This window comes from Ailuropoda melanoleuca, chromosome 12, assembly GCF_002007445.2.
Source record: "Ailuropoda melanoleuca isolate Jingjing chromosome 12, ASM200744v2, whole genome shotgun sequence".
Taxonomy (NCBI): Eukaryota; Metazoa; Chordata; class Mammalia; order Carnivora; family Ursidae; genus Ailuropoda; species Ailuropoda melanoleuca.
The window spans coordinates 75,405,938-75,424,991 of record NC_048229.1 but is presented as its reverse complement, the minus strand read 5'-3'; the positions used below and the strand labels follow the sequence as shown (position 1 = coordinate 75,424,991).

Genomic DNA, 19,054 nt, shown 5'->3' with positions numbered 1-19,054 from the left:
GACATTTTGGTTGGGGAGTGAGATGCTACTAGCATCTAGTAAGTAGAGGCCATGGATCCTTCTAAACATTCTACAATGCACAGGACAGCTCCAACAAAAAAAGAATTTCCTGGCTTAAAATGTCAATGGAGCCAAGACTGAGAAACCCTAATTTAGACTAACGCATGAACACGAAGAAGAAGCCAGCCCTATAAAGGGGTTCCCCACCCAAACATTCCAAGTGAAAGGAACAGCAAAGGCTAGTATTTCCCAGGAAAAGCTTGGTGTTTCGAGGTAATGAGTACAGGAGAGGGGAGCGAGAAAGAGAGGCCAGATCATGCAGGGCCTCTGGTCGTGGGCAGAAGTTTGGGTTTTTATTCTTTACAGTCAAAAGCCTTTGATGGGTCTTTAATCAGAGAGGGGCACTCTGTCTCCTCTGCAGAGAATGGGTTGGAGAAGCAAGAGTGGAATCCCAAAGGCCAGGGTAGCCCAGGAAGAAATGACAGCAGTTTTGACTAACGCAGAGGCCTTGGAAAAAAGGGAGCTGTGGGTTTATTAAGACGCATTCTGGGAGTACCAGTTACGGTGCAGGGAATGAGTTGGAAATGGAGAGAGAAGGAGGAGAAACAGGGATTAACAGTGACTCTCAGAGATTCTGGTCTCTGCAGGGTGCTGGGTACCATGGCTCACCAACAGGAAGTAGGAGGGGGTCCCAAATCAACAGCTCGTTTCACACCTGTAAATTCCTAGATGCCCGGTGGGATTGGATACGTAAGGTGTTAGAGGAATTGCTTATATAACGCTTTGAGCTGTGGTTCATTTGGGGCTACACTTTGGCTTCCCCCGGGGTGGGCGTGCTCTAAAAAACACCAGTGCTCGAGACACACACCTTACATCAGGCAAACCTGAGCTCCAGGAGCTGGTGTCCAAACATCAGTATGTTTTAAAGGTGCTTCTAATGCACAGCGATTGTTGACATCCACCAGACTCCCAAGGTGGAGGTGTTCTCTGTGCACGGCAGCCCACGGTGGGCTGAGAAGCCTCACTTTGTGCATTACCCAAGAAACACTCTCTACTTTGTGTCTATTTAAAATTCTGTCTCACTGCTTCAGTGGTTGGCTGAATTCTATCTGTCAAAATAACGAACCGCTCATAGTCTTGGGTGTTCTTGGGTTACGTGTGGTTCCAGACCCTTTGTTCTATGACTCTTTTGTTTATAGCAATGTCAGTCTCCTGGTGAAGCCCCAGGGCTGTTCATCTTTTCCATCCCTTTGGGGATAGAATATATTCAGTCTCCTTTGTGAACTTTCTTTCTAAGTAACTGCCAGCCCCCCCACCCCTGTGTACTCAAAGCAGAAGAGAAATACATTCGGACCTGGCCTCTTCTGCAAGCTCCAGTCCAGTCCCCATTTCCTTTTATTATTATTGGGTGCCCATCATGGAACTTGCTCTGTGCCTGGCCCCTGGGGATCCCATGATCAATGAGAATGAAATGGCCCTGATCTAGGGAACTCACACTCTAGGACAGGGCGTTACAACTCAGCAGCGTTGACACCTGAGATCAAACGGTTCTTTGCGGTGGGCTGACCTGCGGTATGCAGCAGCATCCCTGGCTCCCACCAGCTAGACACCAAGAGCATGTTGCCATGCCTCTGAGTGTGACAACCAAAAATATCTTCAGACAACGCTAATATGTCCCCTGAGAAGCAACATTTCTCCCAGTCAAGAACTGTTTAACGAGGAAGGAGTGTTGTTGTTGTTGTTGTTTTAGCAACAAAAATGGATTTATTCAGGAATAGCAAGGAATAGCAGAGCATGGCTCTCTGAGACAAGCAAGCTACAGCGAAACCAATGGCAAGTCCCTAGGAGGAGGAAGATATTAAACAAATGCTCATAAAGGTTGATAAAGGTGATGAAAGGGGCATCAACAGGAGAGATCTAATTTAACTTGATACAGAGAGATAAGAGCCCAGCATGGAGACCACATGCTCCAGCCCAGAAAAGAGCTGGTATTATTTCCACCGCGATGCTTTCTTTGATTACTTTATTGTCTTTTGTCTCCTCCGGTCTCCTCAGTAGCAGTCACCCATTATGTTCTATGCAGCCAGGTGCCATATCAAGCATTTGAAACGCCTTCTTTCCCTTTATTCTCATCACTAGCCTATAACCGTAACTGGCACCCCAAACTATTGAAGATGCGCTGTGTAAGTAAATTGCCTTTTTAACCAATCTTTTTGCATATCCGTCTTGTAAACTAACTAGAACAAAAGCTGAGACGCTCAGGGCTTCTACTTTTTCTTTATCCCTTCGGCAACAACTTCCTACTTTATCAATTACCACAGTCTCTTTTGCACTGTCATGGCCTTCTTCATTGAGTCCTTCATTTGGGGCCTCCAAAATCACTCCCCAAAATTTCTCCGTCCTTCACATTTCTTCTTTTGATCTTACTATTCGCTAGAGCTCATCTCCCATCCTGCTTCTTGCTTTTTCCACCAGTATTGTTAAGACTCCAGGGTTGCCCACTAACACCGTCTCCTCACTGTCTCGGCATTGGGGCTCCTTCTCATACCCTTTACTGAAGCAATTCTCTCCAATCGGTACTTCCCAGGGCACTGAAGCCAGAGCTATCTTGTCATCCCACTTCATCTCTCCTCCATATTGAACGTTGTCACTCTTTTCCTTGGAAACGTTCTCTTCCTTGGAACCCCACACTATTGCAGGTCTACCTTCAACATCCTATCCTGTAGATTTGGGTGGACTCCACTGCTCAGTTCCTCCACTGTCCTAATCTCTATCTGTATTTTTCTCTCACGTATTATTTTAGCTTCCAGAGCTTCATTTTTCCCACCTATGTGAAAGATTAACCCAGTTGTGTCTCCAGTCTTGGGCTCATTCTTGCATTTTAGCCTCCCTTCTCCAAATCCGTCTGGACCTCTCCAGCTGGATACAACCACTGCATCTCAAATTTAACATGTCTCACACAAAAGGCTCTATCTTTTCTTCAAAGTCAGTATCTTCCCCCTCAGTCTCTCAAAATCGATTGTTTCTTAGTTGTAAGAACCATTCTCAGAGCCTCAAAATTATTCTCTACATTCATTTGTTCATGGATTCATTCCTTGAGGCTGTTGTGGGCACCCTGCTTTGCACGTGGCTGCCCTCACAGAGTCTACCATCCATCCGGCAAGACAGATGGGCCAAAGGAACTACAAAGGCCTTCCATGAGGATTACAGGAGGGCAAGTCCAGTGTGTGGTGATCTTTTCTCTTCTTCTCTACCTGGATCCAATGAGCCAGCAAGTCCTCTGATTCTTCTCCCATGAAGTCCCTCTAATTCACTGCTTGTTCTCTAAACCCATGACCTCTGCCCCAGCCCCCTGGGTGGTCTTCTCTCCTCTCACTCTGCCCACATGCTGAACTGCCTTGTAATGTCCTGGTTTCTTTCTATCTCCCCCACTACACTAGAAGTGTATTCAGTGTAATGAATGCACGCTATTTGTTACCGTATTCCCAGCACCTGGCACAGAGCGCTCAATAATTATTCATGAAATAACGAATGGATGGATCTAATCCCCCTTCCACGCTACCAAAAACATCATAAAACTCAACAATACACAAGGTAGATTTGAAGTAATAACCTGAAGGTAGCCAAGTGACAGCCCCTGGGCACAGCTGGGAATATTTGGAAAGCAGTGACTGAGTCCATGAGAAATGAGAAGGCATCTTGCACGGGGCACTGATGGCTTCTCATTGGACACATAATACCCTGCTAATGGAGATCAGACCCAGGGAAGTCCCTGGTCGTTCAGTCCTTAGGGTTCTCTGGAGCTGCAAAGGCAAGCGTTGCTGGGTGACAGAGTTCTCCTTTTATTGCTGAAAGCCAGCTTTGCCATAGGACCTTGGGTCTGAATGTGAAAGTCAAAGATGCTTGGGGCAGCTTAGCAGAAATACTTGGCAGTCGTTGCCCCTTTTCTTCCAGGGGGCACCTGCCACTCCCCTGTCTGCACTGCATGTGTCATCCCTTGAATTCTAGCACTGCCGCTTACTTATTTTATGTTATATGACCTTAGTTATCTCTTGAAAGCCTCAATTTCTTCATCTCTGAGTGGGATTAGTAATAGAAATTATCTCATGGATCCCTTGATCATAGTTGTTCTCAAATATACATATTGGGTATGTTGTCGATATTCATTCTACTTTTTGCATATTTAAAAGAAATGATCTGATAAGGTGTCTGTGAGAATTAAATGAAATTAGGCATGGAAATGCTAATCATGGTGCCTGACACATAGAAGCCTCCAGTAAAAGGTAGCTCTTAATTTACAATAAAACCATGACCCATGCCTTCGAAGTCTTTCAGTGCTGACAGTACGTCACCTATTTATCGGTATGTTTGTTGTATGTCTTCCTTCACTAGAATGAGGGTTCATGAGGGCAGAGACACTGCCTATCTTCACTCTCCATTGTATCTCAAGGGTGCGCAGTAGACAATCGACAAGTGGTTAGTAAAACATGAACTGTGTCAACCCCTGTGAGAAGGGCAACTGTAGGGCCCATCTCTATTGCGCTTGCTGCAGGCCCTTAATCATTCCAGTTCTATAAATCAGGCATTTATTATGATCCAGACTGCAGCAGCAAAAACCTGGATCCTGGTCTTCTGGTGGTTGGCTATGGCTTTGAAGGAACAGATTCAAATAACAATACATTTTGGATTGTCGAAAAAGGATGGGGTCCAGAATGGGGCTGGAATGGCTACATAACAATGGCCAAAGAGCCGAACAAGCACTGGGCAATTGCCACAACAGCTGGCTGTCCACCGTGTGAGCTGATGGCCATGTTATTGGATGACTCGAGGACCACGTACCTGGAGGAATTTTATCTCAAAACTGACCAAACCCTTGTTGTGGAAGACAAGACACTTGAATAATTGAGGATCCAAGCTGTACTCTGAATTCTGTAACTTTTTTTAAGGGTAAGACAGCACCACGTCTCTAATTACTGTTATAAATAGCTTTATAATGTTGAAGACTCATTACTTAATTCTACGACTTTCGAATTTCATTTTTTCCAAGGATATATGAAACTTTACATTTTAAAATAAGTTTTAATTCAATATGTAAAAAACAAAACAACAAGAACAACAAAAAACACGCTAATGGTGAAAACAAGCAACTGCATCTCCTACCACAGGTCAGAACAGTTACACACCCTTGTCCCTCAGCACCGCCACCCCCACTATGGCCCATACACAGATGGAGACTCAGAAGGAAAGGAGGTTGCTGGACATTTTGCCCAAAGCATGATCTTTATAACTCAATGCCCTCAAAAGACTCTCTTTCCAATAGAAAAACTGAAGGGGCGCCTGGGTGGCACAGCGGTTAAGCATCTGCCTTCGGCTCAGGGCGTGATCCCGGCGTTATGGGATCGAGCCCCACATCAGGCTCCTCCGCTGAGAGCCTGCTTCTTCCTCTCCCACTCCCCCTGCTTGTGTTCCCTCTCTCACTGGCTGTCTCTATCTCTGTCAAATAAATAAAATCTTTAAAAAAAAGAAAAGAAAAAGAAAAACTGAAAAGACAACTCAGAGAAAAGGGTCAAGACTGAGAAGAATCAAGGGAGAAAACTCAAGAGACCAGAGTGGTTACATAGGGAACACTCAGATGAGGCCAGAGCTTAGCAGTGCAAGAGACCCACATAGACATAGCATAGAAGGAAGGGTCCCAATGCAGGAGAACCCCTACTCACCTGTGGGAAAAGCATCTTTGACCAAAAAAAAAAAAACCAGATTAGGGGCACCTAGGTGGCTCAGTTGGTTAGGCATCTGCCTTTAGCTCAGGTCATGATCTCAGGGTCCTGGGATCGAGTCCTGAGTTGGGCTCCCTGCTCAGCAGAGAGTATGCTTCTCCCTCTTTGTCTGTCCCTCCCCCTGATCGTGCTCTCTCTCTCTCTCATATAAATAAATAAAACCTTTAAAAACACAACAATAACAACACCCAGATTAGACAGGCCTGCAGAAGCCAGTTAACCACAGAAAGAGGACTAGGCAGTCAATGAAAGGTCATAATACAAATGAACAAAGGGGCAGGACACCACTGCATGAGGCCAGGGAGCTGGCATTCACGAATAGTACAGAAGGCAGAACTACCAAACCCCTCTTTTGTTTGTGTTTTCTTTGCCAAGAAGATTACTAGACAGGACAAGATGAGGAAAAGGGAAAAGTCATTATATTTCATGAATCATCTACTATGTGCCATGCAGCTTACATATATCATAATCTTATTTCATCCTGAAAACAGGTACCAGTCATGATTCCTGCTTTACGTATGAGGACAATTAACCTCAGAGAGGTGAGGCAGCTCGCTCAAGGACCCAGAGCCAGTGTGGTCTAATACTTTCATTTAGATACTGTGCATCTTAAGAGTGAAGGTTTGTGTATGTGTTTCTCTGTTTTTAAAGATTTATTTATTTATTTGAGAGAGGGAGAGAAACAGAGAGAGAGGGAGAGAGAGAGAAAGGAGAGAATGAGTGGGGGAGGGGCGGAGGGAGAGAATCTGAAGCAGACTCCCCCCTGAGCGCAAAGCCAGACGCAGGGCTCCATCTCACAACCCATGACGTCACTACCTGAAGTGAAACCAAGGGTCCGACTTGGGGGACTTGTAGAGGTTGGGGGGGAGAGGTTGTGGGCAAACAGCTCGCCATTGACCTCCATTTAAGTTTGCAGTCACACCTCCCTGGACCTCTGTCATACAAGTTGCGGTTTTGAGACAGCATCCTCCATCCAGAGAGCTGGTTTTCAGAGCCCAGTAGTAGGGGGAACACTTCTTCCCCACTTGCTATGCTTCCTTCAGTATGGAAGGATCTCTATCGGTGTGACACTCCAGGCGGCTCTCTATCAGCCTGCTCTCTCCTCCCCTGCAGAGGTGGAGCGAAGTATCTGCTGAGTTTGGCCAAAAAGGACAAGAATGGGGGCGCCTGGGTAGCGCAGTCGTTAAGCATCTGCCTTCAGCTCAGGGCGTGATCCCTGAGAAGGGAAGTCCCTTCCCGTTAAGCAAAGTCCCACATTGGGCTCCTCCACTGGGAGCCTGCTTCTTCCTCTCCCTCTCTCCCTGCTTGTGTTCCCTCTCTTGCTGGCTGTCTCTCACATAAATAAATAAATAAATCTTTAAAAAAAAGGACAAGAATGTTTCAGTCGATGAAAAGGTCTCCTGTCTCTCTAGGAGAAGAGCCAAAAGGACAATTCAGAACAATTCACAAACTCACCACCTCAGAGCAGTCAGGACTGAGAAGTGGACCAGAGAACTCAAGAGGCCAGAGGGTCACATGGAAGCTTTCTGCTCTTCCTCAGGATCTCCCAGCTGGCAAAACGCCCATGCCGTTGGGCTGGGATGGCGTAGCCCTTCAATGCAAGCCCTTCCCTGTGGGCGAGGCTTGAGACTTTTCAACCCTTTCCTGAGTGGATACACCATGAACACCACACGTCCAAGACACTTTCTCCAATACTTCTGTTGGGAATAAAGCTGACGTCTCCATCCACACCTGCCTTGCTTCCCTATCTCGATCAGTTCAGAACTAAGCTGGGGAGAAAGGGCTGTTATGGATTGACTCTACCAAACAAAGCAACAACATCCAATGAAGAACCTCGCATTTATTCTAATTTCATTTCACCTCATTAGCTCCAGTCTCTTTTGCGTTGCTCATACCAAGATGGCATAGGACGTTAAGTCTGAGTCAACATCTCAAAGGAGTGACAAGAAACTGGAAATGGTCCAGAGAAGACTGAGTAGAATAATGAAAGTTCTGGAAACCCAGCCATGGGGAGAATGGTAAAAGGAATGAGAAGATTTAGTTCAAAGCAGATTTGGCCATGATATGATACAGTCTCCACATTTTTCAAGGGCTCTCATGAAAAAGAGTGCTTTAATTAGATTATGTGACTTCCAGGGGCAGAACTAAGTGCATTGATGAATGTTCCAAGGAGGCATATTTTGGCTCATTAGAAGGAAGATATTTACAACTATTAGAATTGTATAAGAGCAGAATGATTTTCCTGAGGAGGTAGTGAGTTTTCCATCACTGGGGCTGTTCAAACAACCCCCACGGGATGAAAGGGGTGATCCTGAAAAGAACAATGGGAGATGACTGGTTGTGTAAACCCCACAATAACAGAGTGAGATGTTTTTCCCCCTCACCACTTCCCCCCACCAACCCAATATCACAACTGACCTGTAATGAGGGGAGCGGGAGAGGGGGGACCCCTTGCACGTGGCCGAACCCTGCCTGGGCAATAGGATGCAGTGAAACCCCAATCCCTACACTGTTGTCCTGTAATGATGTTCCCCTCAGATGGTTATTGGCTTACTATCTGTGTGAACACACACTTCCTGCCTCTAAGTCTAAAGCTGCTCTCAAACTGTAAGGGAGAGAAGGTGTGGGTGCTGGGAAGGAGGATTCTGAGGGGGTGATTTCCTCTGTCTCATATTCCAGGGCCTGTTGCAATCATGCTCCCTTGCTTTCTTCTCTTTCCAGAGTTGGGGGGCTCTTTCAGCAGCCTTATCTTCTGACTATCTGATCAGTACGCTCAGGCAGCCCTGTTTGGCTCAGGATGAGATTTACCACCTGCAGATGGCCCTTTATGTGTGTGATTTCGTTCCATCCTGGCAGTAATCCCAGGGAGATCGGTCTTATGATTAGCTCCATTTTGAAAAGAAGAAACTGAAGTTCAGAGAGGTTAACTCACTTGACCTAGGTCAGAAAGCTAGTGAGTGGCAAGGCAGGAGTTGGTAGCCAGATTGGTCACTGTCTAAAGTGTGTGGTCTTGGGGTGCCTGGGTGGCACAGCAGTTAAGCGTCTGCCTTCGGCTCAGGGCGTGATCCTGGCGTTGTGGGATCGAGCCCCACATCAGGCTCCTCTGCTATGAGCCTGCTTCTTCCTCTCCCACTCCCCCTGCTTGTGTTCCCTCTCTCCCTGGCTGTGTCTATCTCTGTCAAATAAATAAAAAAATAAAAAATAAAGTGTGTGGTCTTAACCACTGCACCCTCCTTCCCACCGCAAATGACAGTGACCAGACCTGCAATTAGGTGCACGTATGTTATGGCTCTGTTTTAAGAAAGGAATAGAATTTTGGTTTTGTTTCTAATTGCATCCTTTTTTTTTTTTCTTTAAGAGAGGGAGAGGCAGGGAGAGGGGCAAAAGAAGATGGAGAGAGAGAGAGAATCTTAAACAGGCTCCACAGCCAGCTTGAAGACCAACGTGGGGCTCGATCTCATGTGCCTGAGATCACGACCTGAACCAAAATCAAGAGTCAGCCCTTAACTGATTGAGCCACCCACATACCTCTCTAATCACCTTCTTAGTGATGCCTGGGTTTGGTTTGACTCTGTAGGCCTCAGGACTTCAGGTAACACAAGTCTTTAGAAAATAGGATTCAATGGAACCCAGGCCTTTTCCAGTGTTTCATTGACCTAGCAGAGCCTTTGACTTATAAAAGTGGAATTTGGGTTCTATTCGGTCTAAAGCCATGTTGGGCACTGACTCAAATTAAAATGCCCCTGGGCCACAACCTTGAGTCCTCTGCATTCAACACAAGGTTCTTAATGGCTTCTGTTCTTGAATTTTAGAATTGTTCCTCAGTGGACACATATCTTTCCAATGTCCTGCTTATGGCATGAAGTTAATGGGAGTTGGTATTTCTGAGCACAGAGGAAGGATCTCGTGATGTGGCAGAGTCAGGGAGTGCCGGAGTATTGCCTGTAGTGAGTCTTGTGTTTAAGAGGAGACACCACTGTGTGATGATGGGTGGGAGGGAAGTCCCAGGGGTCACTGGATCGTCCAGGCTGGGCAGGTTCCCCCACTCCACTCCATCACTGCTCCCTGCTTACTTGGCCCCCATCTTGTCCTCTTTGGGACCTGGATTTACTGAGTTCCCTCATTCCAGGTCATCTGCTTATGTCTTTTTGGTTCAGTACAACAGAACTATCTGAACCATCTACCTGCTAACCGGATGCCAATGGCTTTGCCTCAGAACCTTTTCCCACACCATGTCCTAGCACATACATACTGACACCCTATGATCTAATCTAATTCCGGACTCGGAGAGCCTAGCATCGAACACCAAAGTCAAAAAGCTGGGGTATGGGGCAAAGGAGCAGCACCTTGAAAGGGTTCGTCCTTGGGAGCATAGAGAATTCCATACTCTGTAGGGTAATTAAGGTTGAGACTGACATAAACAAACTGACAAGGCAGCTATGGCCTTGAAGGTATAGACAAAGATAATCTGATCATTTTTTGAGTTAAGAACTTTTTTGCACCAAGAACCTTCTGAAAAACTCAGGTTTTCCCTCCCTGGCAACTCTTGACCTGTCTTAAAGGTAGTAATTTTTTTTTTAAGTACAGTGGCTTGGATAGCTTGTAACTTTTTGAAAAGCTAATAGGTATCCATAACTTTCCTGGATATTGAGAGAGCAGAGATGTAGTGTATGATATGACCTCTATTGTCAAGGACATTTGCACACCAGACATTTTAATGCGGACGTGTGCACCAATTAGCTTTATATTTTAGAGAAGCCTTATCCTGGATACAGGATGAAGAAGGAGAAATGAGGGGCAGTGATAATGACCAAGACGCTATTACAAGAGTCCACTTGAGAAGCTCTTAATACCGGGAGTGTCAGTGGAAGGAAAAGGAGGGGAGAAATTCAAAAGGCAGTGAAAGGTCACCAAGTTATGAATAAAGACTGGCTGGGTAAGGTAGAAAGAGAAGAAAGAGTCAGGGAGAACTCTCCAGTTTCTGATTTGGGTGGATTGATGGGAAGATTCAAAGGTGGCTATGAATTCTCCGACTTGGGCAGAAAGGTGGGTGGGGATAGTGCCGTCAACAGAGTAGGGAGTATTGGGCTGACGGCAGGATTTCAGGGGCCATTAGCGAGGGCAGTCAGGGACAGGTGGACCCTTGTACATTTCGGGAGAGATAGGAAGGAGTGGGTACGGGCTGCAGAGTGCAGGAAAGCAGTCTGGGGAGGACACAGAGATAGATCGTCACCCGAATATAGGTGGCAGGGGGAGCCATACATGGAAACTGGAAGAGAGTATGAGGTGTAAGTAGGTCCTAAAGGGAAATGCAGGGAATTTGGGGGTATAGGGAGGTTTGGCACATGGGGCAATAGACCAAGGAAAATGACTTTATGAAGAAATCATCAGTAAGGGAGAAAAAGAATCTACAGGAAATGGCGACATAAAGACATGGAAGCAGGCATGGGAAAGAGGTAGAATAGACAGAATTGGGGGAAAGGTAAGAACCCGAAAAATTAAGAAAAGGAAAAGGTTTAGGGGAGAACATGAAAAGTTTGTTTTAGAACATGCCAGATTTAAAGTTTTAGCTTAAAATCCTGCAAACATGAGCCAGGAGTTCAAAAGAGTGTCAGGTACACAAACCACAGATCCACCAGGCCTCATATCGAGACTGCTGAGAGCACAGAAGCACGTGGGAGCTCCATGGTAGAGAGTGTAGGGGGATAAGACGGACAGAGAGAGCTGTACGGGCCATCTTATGAGGGGTGGGGGCAGGAAGGAGAACTTGGAGGAGTCAAGGGACAGAGCAGTGGGGGTAAGCATGGAAATGTAGCATCCTGGAAGGCAAAGGAGGCCGTGTCAGGAAGGAAAATAGGGTCAGCAGCGCCGGAAGGGAAGTCAAGCTCCAGGGATTAGGACACCTGTGACCCTGGGGAAAGCAGTTTTAATAGCCTGGTCGGGGCCAGAGGATTTTCTGTTTGCTCCACATCCTGGGTAAGCAGGAGCGTTTAGAACCAAGTCATCGCAGAGCTCTGTCCAGAACAAGCCGATGATTAAGTCACTGTAGAACAATGGGGCCTTCAGAGCTGGGCCATGTCACGCTGTCCTTTCTACACGGGTGACCGTAGCAAAAAGAACGAGCAGAGTTAAGGACCTAAGCACGTGGACAGCTTGAGGCAATGTCATTCTATCCAGCCAATGACCACAAAAAGGGGAGGATGTTACACCAGCTTAGTTTGTTCGCTTATGGCTCATTCACTCGTTAACATTGTATTAGTTCTCCTGGGCTCAGACTAAGAAGGAAGACATGGTCAGGAAAGAGACCTGACCCCTGCCCTCAAACAGCTTACAAGACATTTGCGGGGGGGGGGGGGCTTTCATTCCCCTAATCGAAACATGTCATCTAGAATGCCTAATAAAATCACCATTCCAACTTCCACAACATTACCTGGGTTAGCAATACCTTTTTGTGTTTCTTTGTAGAGGGCTAAGGTAAAGCTTAAACTGAATAATAAAACAGGATATGTGCTCATATAAAAAAAATTCCATAGGCTGACTGGATTATAGGCTCACGACCGACCGTATCGATTCCTTACTATAGACTTCAACGACCTCTTCCCTCGTAGCATCAACCATCACTATGTGGCCCATGTTTCTCCAGGCTCCTTCTCTAAACCTAACCGGGGCCTCCGTCTGTACTCCGTGGCCCCTTCATTTTGTCTTCTGTCATCTGGGTCTCTTGCATCTACACAATTGCCAAGATCTGCATCAAGCAGAGTCTTGTACACAGAATAGATCTTCAGCATTTACTTGCTGATTGAACGAACGCATTTTATATCCTAGACACCACAGCTAGTCAGTAACACCGGTAATGACAGTGGTTAAGAGCGCGGCTTTGGGTGGCAGGTGGGTCTGATCCGGTTTCAGCCCACCTCTGCTACCTGGGAGCTCAGTGACTCTGGACGCGTAGTACCCTTGCTCACAAGATGTGAGTGATTAGGATTGTGAGACTCAAACATAAAATGTAAAGCTCTGAGCACAGAGATGTTACTTCTTAGTCCCATGGCCCGCTGTCAATATTTATCCATCTTAGTAATCTGATGTTGGCTCCAAAGGAGCCCAAATCCCAAGCGGATGCCAAGAGTATTCAGTTTTAGAACCTTAATTGGACAATTTAATAAGTCCCAGAAGGGGTCACCAGCCACCTAGGACCCTTTGTTTGGAGCTTAAAATAAGGACTTTCACATAACACAGATCCTTCTTCCAGCCTTTCACCCATCCCCCATTGTACGCTCTTTTGAAAATTCCAATTAATTATCCAACTCAAGTTTTAATGAGTGCTAGTTGTGTTGTGCGGTAGCTGCTTAACCAATTAGCCTGGAAGACCTTCCTCTTTTCCCTCTAGAAAGCTACTTTTTAATTCCTAATGAGATCCCTTTTGGGTCAAGCTTTCCCCAGCCTCCGAGGCAGGAGCCTCGCCCACCCCTGGGCTCCAGGCACTCAGGACTCCTCCTGGAGGCACTTCTGTGTGCCATCGCACAGCCGTGCTTAGGTATGGCCACACCTCTCCCAGCAGACTGTGAAGCCCTCCAGGTGTGTGCCCTGCACCCAACAGATGCTGAATCGAGGTGACTGGGAAAGATGGAGGGGCCAGGATGAAGGGCCCGAGGGCAGAAAATCAAAGTTACTTTGCGTTTTCCACCAAGTTCAAAGAGTAGGCTGAGAAGGATAACGCACCACCTCGGAGGAGGAGAAGGAGAAACCCAGTGGTCAAAGGTCAAGGGAAACTGAAAACGTTGATCCCATCACCTGACAACACAGGAATTGCGTGGGGTTTAATTTTTTTCCCCCATTGCTTCTGGACAGTACACCGCACACACTCAACACTCAATAAATAGTTCTTGCATAAATAAATGAATGTTTTTTTCTCTCCATTTCTTTATCAGACTTTTCTTTGTTCTACCTAATCCCACTCTTCAGCCTTTCTCCTTTCCACCTGATGCACAAAATCACCTCCCTCCTCACTTCCTTTCTCTTTTCCTCCTTCCTTCTTTCCCTCTCCCTCTGTCTCACCCACTAAAGCCATCTATGAGACAAAGAGAGAGAGAGAGAAGTGTCATTTCTAGTCTACAGAGGAGAAAATGGAAATTCAAAAGCCCAGATCTGGGTACCGATGGTCACACAGCTACTAAGAGGTGTGTAACACGTAATGTCATACTGCCCCAGATCCTTTGGCCATTCTTGCGTGCTCTAATCCATGGAGTTCTCCACTCTCAGCAGCCAGCACCTGCAACTTCCTCCCAGGGTTGCCCCAGGACACCAGCGCTCCCTCTGCCGGAGGACATGGAAAGCCTCAAGTGCCAGGAGTTAAAGCCTCCCCACCTCCCCAGCCCTGAGGTGGGATGCCAGCCCTTAACTAATGACTGACAGGTGTGAGGGCATTGGGACTACAGCCCCCTGGCCCTCCATGGGGATAGCTCTCTTGTGTGACCCCCCACTGGCCCCAGATCAGCCCCGCGATTAAGCCAACATGACCCTCAGCCAATTCCCCTTGAAGCTGCACCCTGGCTTGTCTTACTCTCCTTCCCTGCCCATTTTCCCTACTCCCGGACCAGTGTCCCTTGGAAACCTTCCTAATAAATTCCTTTCACACAAATCCTCATCTCAAGCCCTGCTTCTGGAGAATGCAGCCTAAGGAAAGTTAAATGCAGGATTCAAACCCACGCCTGTCAGACTTCAACATTGTTTTTTCCGTTATATTGTGCCTGAGGTGCTATTGCAACCATATGGTCTGCTCTTCACTAATTTCACAGTCATTTAGAAAATCAAATGACTGGGTGCCTGGGTGGCTCAGTCGTTAAGCGTCTGCCTTCGACTCAGTTCATGATCCCAGGGTCCTGGGACGGAGCCCTGCATCGGCCTCCCTGCTCAGCGGGAAACCTGCTTCTCCCTCTCCCACTCCCCCTGCTTGTGTTCCCTCTCTCACTGACTCGCTCTCTCTGTCAAATAAATAAATAAAATGTTTTAAAAAAAAATTGAACGGCCACTCCCTCTCCCACTCCCCCTGCTTGTGTTCCCTCTCTCACTGTCTCTCTCTCTCTGTCAAATAAATAAATAAAATGTTTTAAAAAAAATTGAACTTCAGGTGCCTTAAAGACAAATATGACATTTCAGAAGCTCTACGCTTGCTTATTTCTTCTTACTATAATTATATGTCTCTGAGACAAAAGAACTTTGAATATCTTAGCAAAATGAAGGAAGGGACTCCAAGATAAAAGTTACTGTTTTCAACTTGTCTTTGTAATTGTCTTATACCCGGGTCCGTAATTAAATAGGCACTAGAATGGACTTCATCCTTTTAACATGATCTCTTCTTAAAATGTTTTCATTATATAAGGAATAGAACTGCATTGGAGGAATTCTGGGGGGCGGGGAACGAATCCAAGTACTCAAACCCACCCATTCACAATTTCCTTCAGTGTTTTCCTATCCCTCTGACATGGGTACAGTCTTATTCAAACACATGGAGCCCCTGGGTCTCCCGTTAGCCTAGTTTCCCGTTTTGTGATCTTTAATGCTTGCCTGTTGTTACACCCAGAGGATAGACGGTAACCTGTCACCATTTTTATCCCTTTTCATATTTCGTGATTGTAAAGGATGGCGCCAAACAATGTTGTGAATATGCCATGTTGTTTGGTGTCTACCCTTTGTCCATATTTCAGATTATTTCTTTAAGAGAAGTTTCCAAATCTTGAATCAGCAGATAAAGGAATAAAACGTGAGGCTTTTGAGGTACACTACCCCAGGTCTTCAACCACACTCAAGTGCGTACCCACTTATAAGCCGACCTGAAACAAAGATTATTATCCCAAGTCATGGTGACTTGTTTGTTAATGAATGAGGTCTGCTCTAACTAGATGAATTCATTTTAAATCTCTCCATTTAGTACAAAGGTCTGGAAACCTTCTCTAGAATTATACCAAACCTGTGGCATTCCTCGTGAAAATGACTAAGAACCTTAAGGGGACATTGCATCCATCCTTAAATGGATATGGCTCCTTTCTTAATTCTAAGCTGTCTAATTGCTAAGCAGTTCATGGAGGGATTAGTCACTGGGCTTGAGTTCCTAATTGAATCAGTCATTTTACACGCAACAAAACACAAGTCAGGACATTTCAAAGGCTGATGTAGGCTAACTGACTTGGGCGTGTGTTTTGTGCATTTCTGAATGCCTACATCTTCAAAAACAGAGGATAAAGTACATTGACAAGATAAATAAGAGAGAATTCCTGTTTTCTCAGTCACCTTGAAGTTGGCCAGAATTTACCCCAAAGTTTGGTATTTGTACTTATTAACCTGAGAAGTACTGCTCCCTGAAATTGATTTTCCAGGACGATTTGGACTTCCAAGAGATCGTGTCCCATTATCCTCAAGCACAGTATGAATGTTATTTTTTTTTTCGAGCATGCTTAATTGTTCCATCTTCTTTCAGGCAAGTGGGAAAGCACAATAAATAAAAACCTGCAACTATTCTGAAGACCAGGGGTACTTGCTACTACATGTAGAAGAGAGAATTTTAGACTGCTGCTGAGCTTTTCACTCAGCCCCCCATAAGAATTCTAGTGAAAAAGTGGAAAAACGCACCCCATCTTCCAGATGCATGATTCCAGATGATACAAGACATTCATCAGATAAACATCCCACTGAAAAACTGTATTTTCTACCTTTGAACTGTTTGGGTTGTTCCCCCACCTCCCTGCCCCAATGAAGCAGCTTGTTTTCCCTTGCATTCCAAAACTCTGACAAGTGCCAACCTGCATTTTATCTTAAGAGAGAATTTCGTTATTGGGTTAACTTTGTAAAAGGCAAAATGGACAGGTCACTTGACATTGCCTTTCTCGGTGAAATGAGAAGAGCCCCGATTTGCTTCCATCCACACCCCAAGTTTGCCTCCATCCCAGCGGGTCACAGCCTTGGGAGCGCGTGTAGGGTGATGACCTCGGGGGTAAGGGGGTAAATGCTTCTGCAATGGATGCCCCACCTTGGCAGGACTTTTTGGGTTAGGTGATTGGGTGGGTAATCCTAATTAAAGCCCCATCCGAGCTCAAACTTCACAACCAAACAAACCAGTTTTACAACACGGAGGAATTTAATTTGGCCTCACACTTGCAGTGGAAAAAGAAACACAAAAGAAGAAAAACGCTGGCAGGTGAGCTAACAAGGCAGCTAACCGCCCTTGGGACACACTGCCAGCCTGATTCAATTAAGAAACATCAGAGGTCTAATGACAGATTTGAAGACAAAAGGTTCAGATGAGGCACAGTTTCCTGACCACAGCCAGGCAAACCGCGAAATTTCCAACCTGGGTAAGAGTCCCTTCGATATTTAAAAAAAGTACAGCAAAGTACAAGGAGAGGCTGGCTTTGCAGGCTTTCTTGCACATCTAACGAACAAGAAGAGCCCGAGCCTAGACCAGAGCCAAACCCTAATCTCAGAGCAAAATTCCGTTTAAGTCTGAAGAAACCTATGTGGCTTTCCTGGGTACAACAAAGCGCACGAAATACCAGAGGTTTGCTTATTCTCCCTTATCCTGGGGGATGAACAAAATCATGGCTTAGGTGCGCTTCGCCTCGTCAGTCTCTCTTACCTCTGGCCCCTTCCAGCTCCTCTCCTGAAAAAAAGCAAACCAAAACACTACGGTGAAAGACACTTGGGATGTGCTTTCATTTACTCTGTGCCAAGTAGTTTCTCTTCAAAGCTAACTTGAAAAAGTCCCGCAACGGCAAAGCCAGTACCAGATTCTGCCCTGAGCGAGGACTGCAGTGCGGTCCACTTACCTGTGATGAGCACCGCCTTTTGATCCACAGGTAACAGCTCTTGACCGGACAGGTAAGCGTACGTGAGGAAACAGGACAGGAGACAGAGGAGCAAGCCCCAGGAGAGGGGCAGGCTGAGCAGCAGGTAAGCCCCTCCCCAGAGGCCAGCCAGGCAGACCACCTTTCTGCCAGCCCGCCCTGGGCTCTTGAGATGGCAAAGAGCTATTCCTCCCAGCACTACGGTGACAGCCGGGCAGAGCCACGCAGTCCCAGAGAAGGACGTGCTCATTCTCAGAGACACGCTGCCCCTTTGTGTACTCGGGACCAGCGAGGCAAGTGGGCAAAGGCTGGCTGGAGGCAGCCTGGGTTATATGAACAGAGAGGCAAGAAGGGAGGGGGAGAAGGCAGCTCCGGCACCCTTCGAATGAGCATGGATTAAGTACGCTCCTACAGGCACGTTTTTTCCAATGGGTCATTGAAGCTGGTGAGCGGCTTCATATAAATACCACAGCACTTCCTATTCAAGAGCTCCCCCAACGCCACCTGCACACATGACATGTACACACACCCACAACAAACGCACGCATGTTATTTTATCGTGACCTCTGGCGAGATAACTAGTTGGATAATAATTGACAGAATTCAATCTGAACGGTGAACAACAAAACCTTTTAGCTCACAGAAAACGTCTTCTGCTTTAGGAGCCCGAGTGTGACTGTCAAGTTCTTTTTCGGACTGGGGGTCGGGTCCAGGGGGTGGTGGTGGGGAGCATGGGCACGTGTGCGTGTGTGCGTGTGTGCCCATGCATAAATGCAGGCAACCAGACAGGTTCGGAAGATCTGGAAGGGGAGGGCCGTTCTGATTTTGTTTGTGTCTGCATGCCGTCTCCCGCCTGTGTCAGGCTGAAGTGTTGGACGGTGAGGGAAGATAGAATACAGAGGAAGAGATTCTTGGCAGATGACAAGTGTGCTGGTCTTGCCAGAAAGGAGGTATGCCAGGCAGAGATACGAACAACGGTAATGCAGTTATAATGGTCAATATCGTTTAGGCCAGGGGCCACGTTCCACTATTGATTCATTCGTTCTCTTTTTTGAGACCCTATTCTCTGCCACACTCTGCTCCAGGCATTGGGACTCAGCAGTCAGTATACCCAGGCTCTGTGAATACGGTATCTTTATGAGGGAGGTTGTATCTTCACAGTGATGTATAAGGGAGGACCCCGAGGCACAGAGAGGTCAAGAGACTTGCTCAAGGGGCACCTGAGGTGCTCAGTCAATTAGGTGTCTGCTTTCGGCTCAGGTCATGATCCCGGGGTCCTGGGATCGAGTCCTGCATCGGATTCCCTGCTCGGCGGGGTGTCTGCTTCTCCCTCTGCCCCTCCCCTGCTTGTGTGCTCTCTCCCCCGCCCACTCTCTCAAATAAATAAATAAAATCTTTAAAAAAAAAACCAGAGACTTGCTCAAGATCACACAGCAGTGG

The 19,054-nt window shown here is 46.5% G+C and overlaps 1 protein-coding gene across 1 annotated transcript in view; it reads right to left on the bottom strand.

Annotated features, from left to right (window-relative positions):
- The window catches only part of HSD17B2 (hydroxysteroid 17-beta dehydrogenase 2), a 76,246-nt gene extending 58,159 nt beyond the window's left edge, over positions 1-18,087 (bottom strand). The window contains exon 1 of the mRNA XM_002917727.4: positions 17,597-18,087. Coding sequence (XP_002917773.2) covers positions 17,597-17,864 — 268 coding nt within the window. The 5' untranslated portion in view covers positions 17,865-18,087. The remainder of the gene's footprint in view (positions 1-17,596) is intronic.
- Positions 18,088-19,054: the final 967 nt, after the last annotated feature.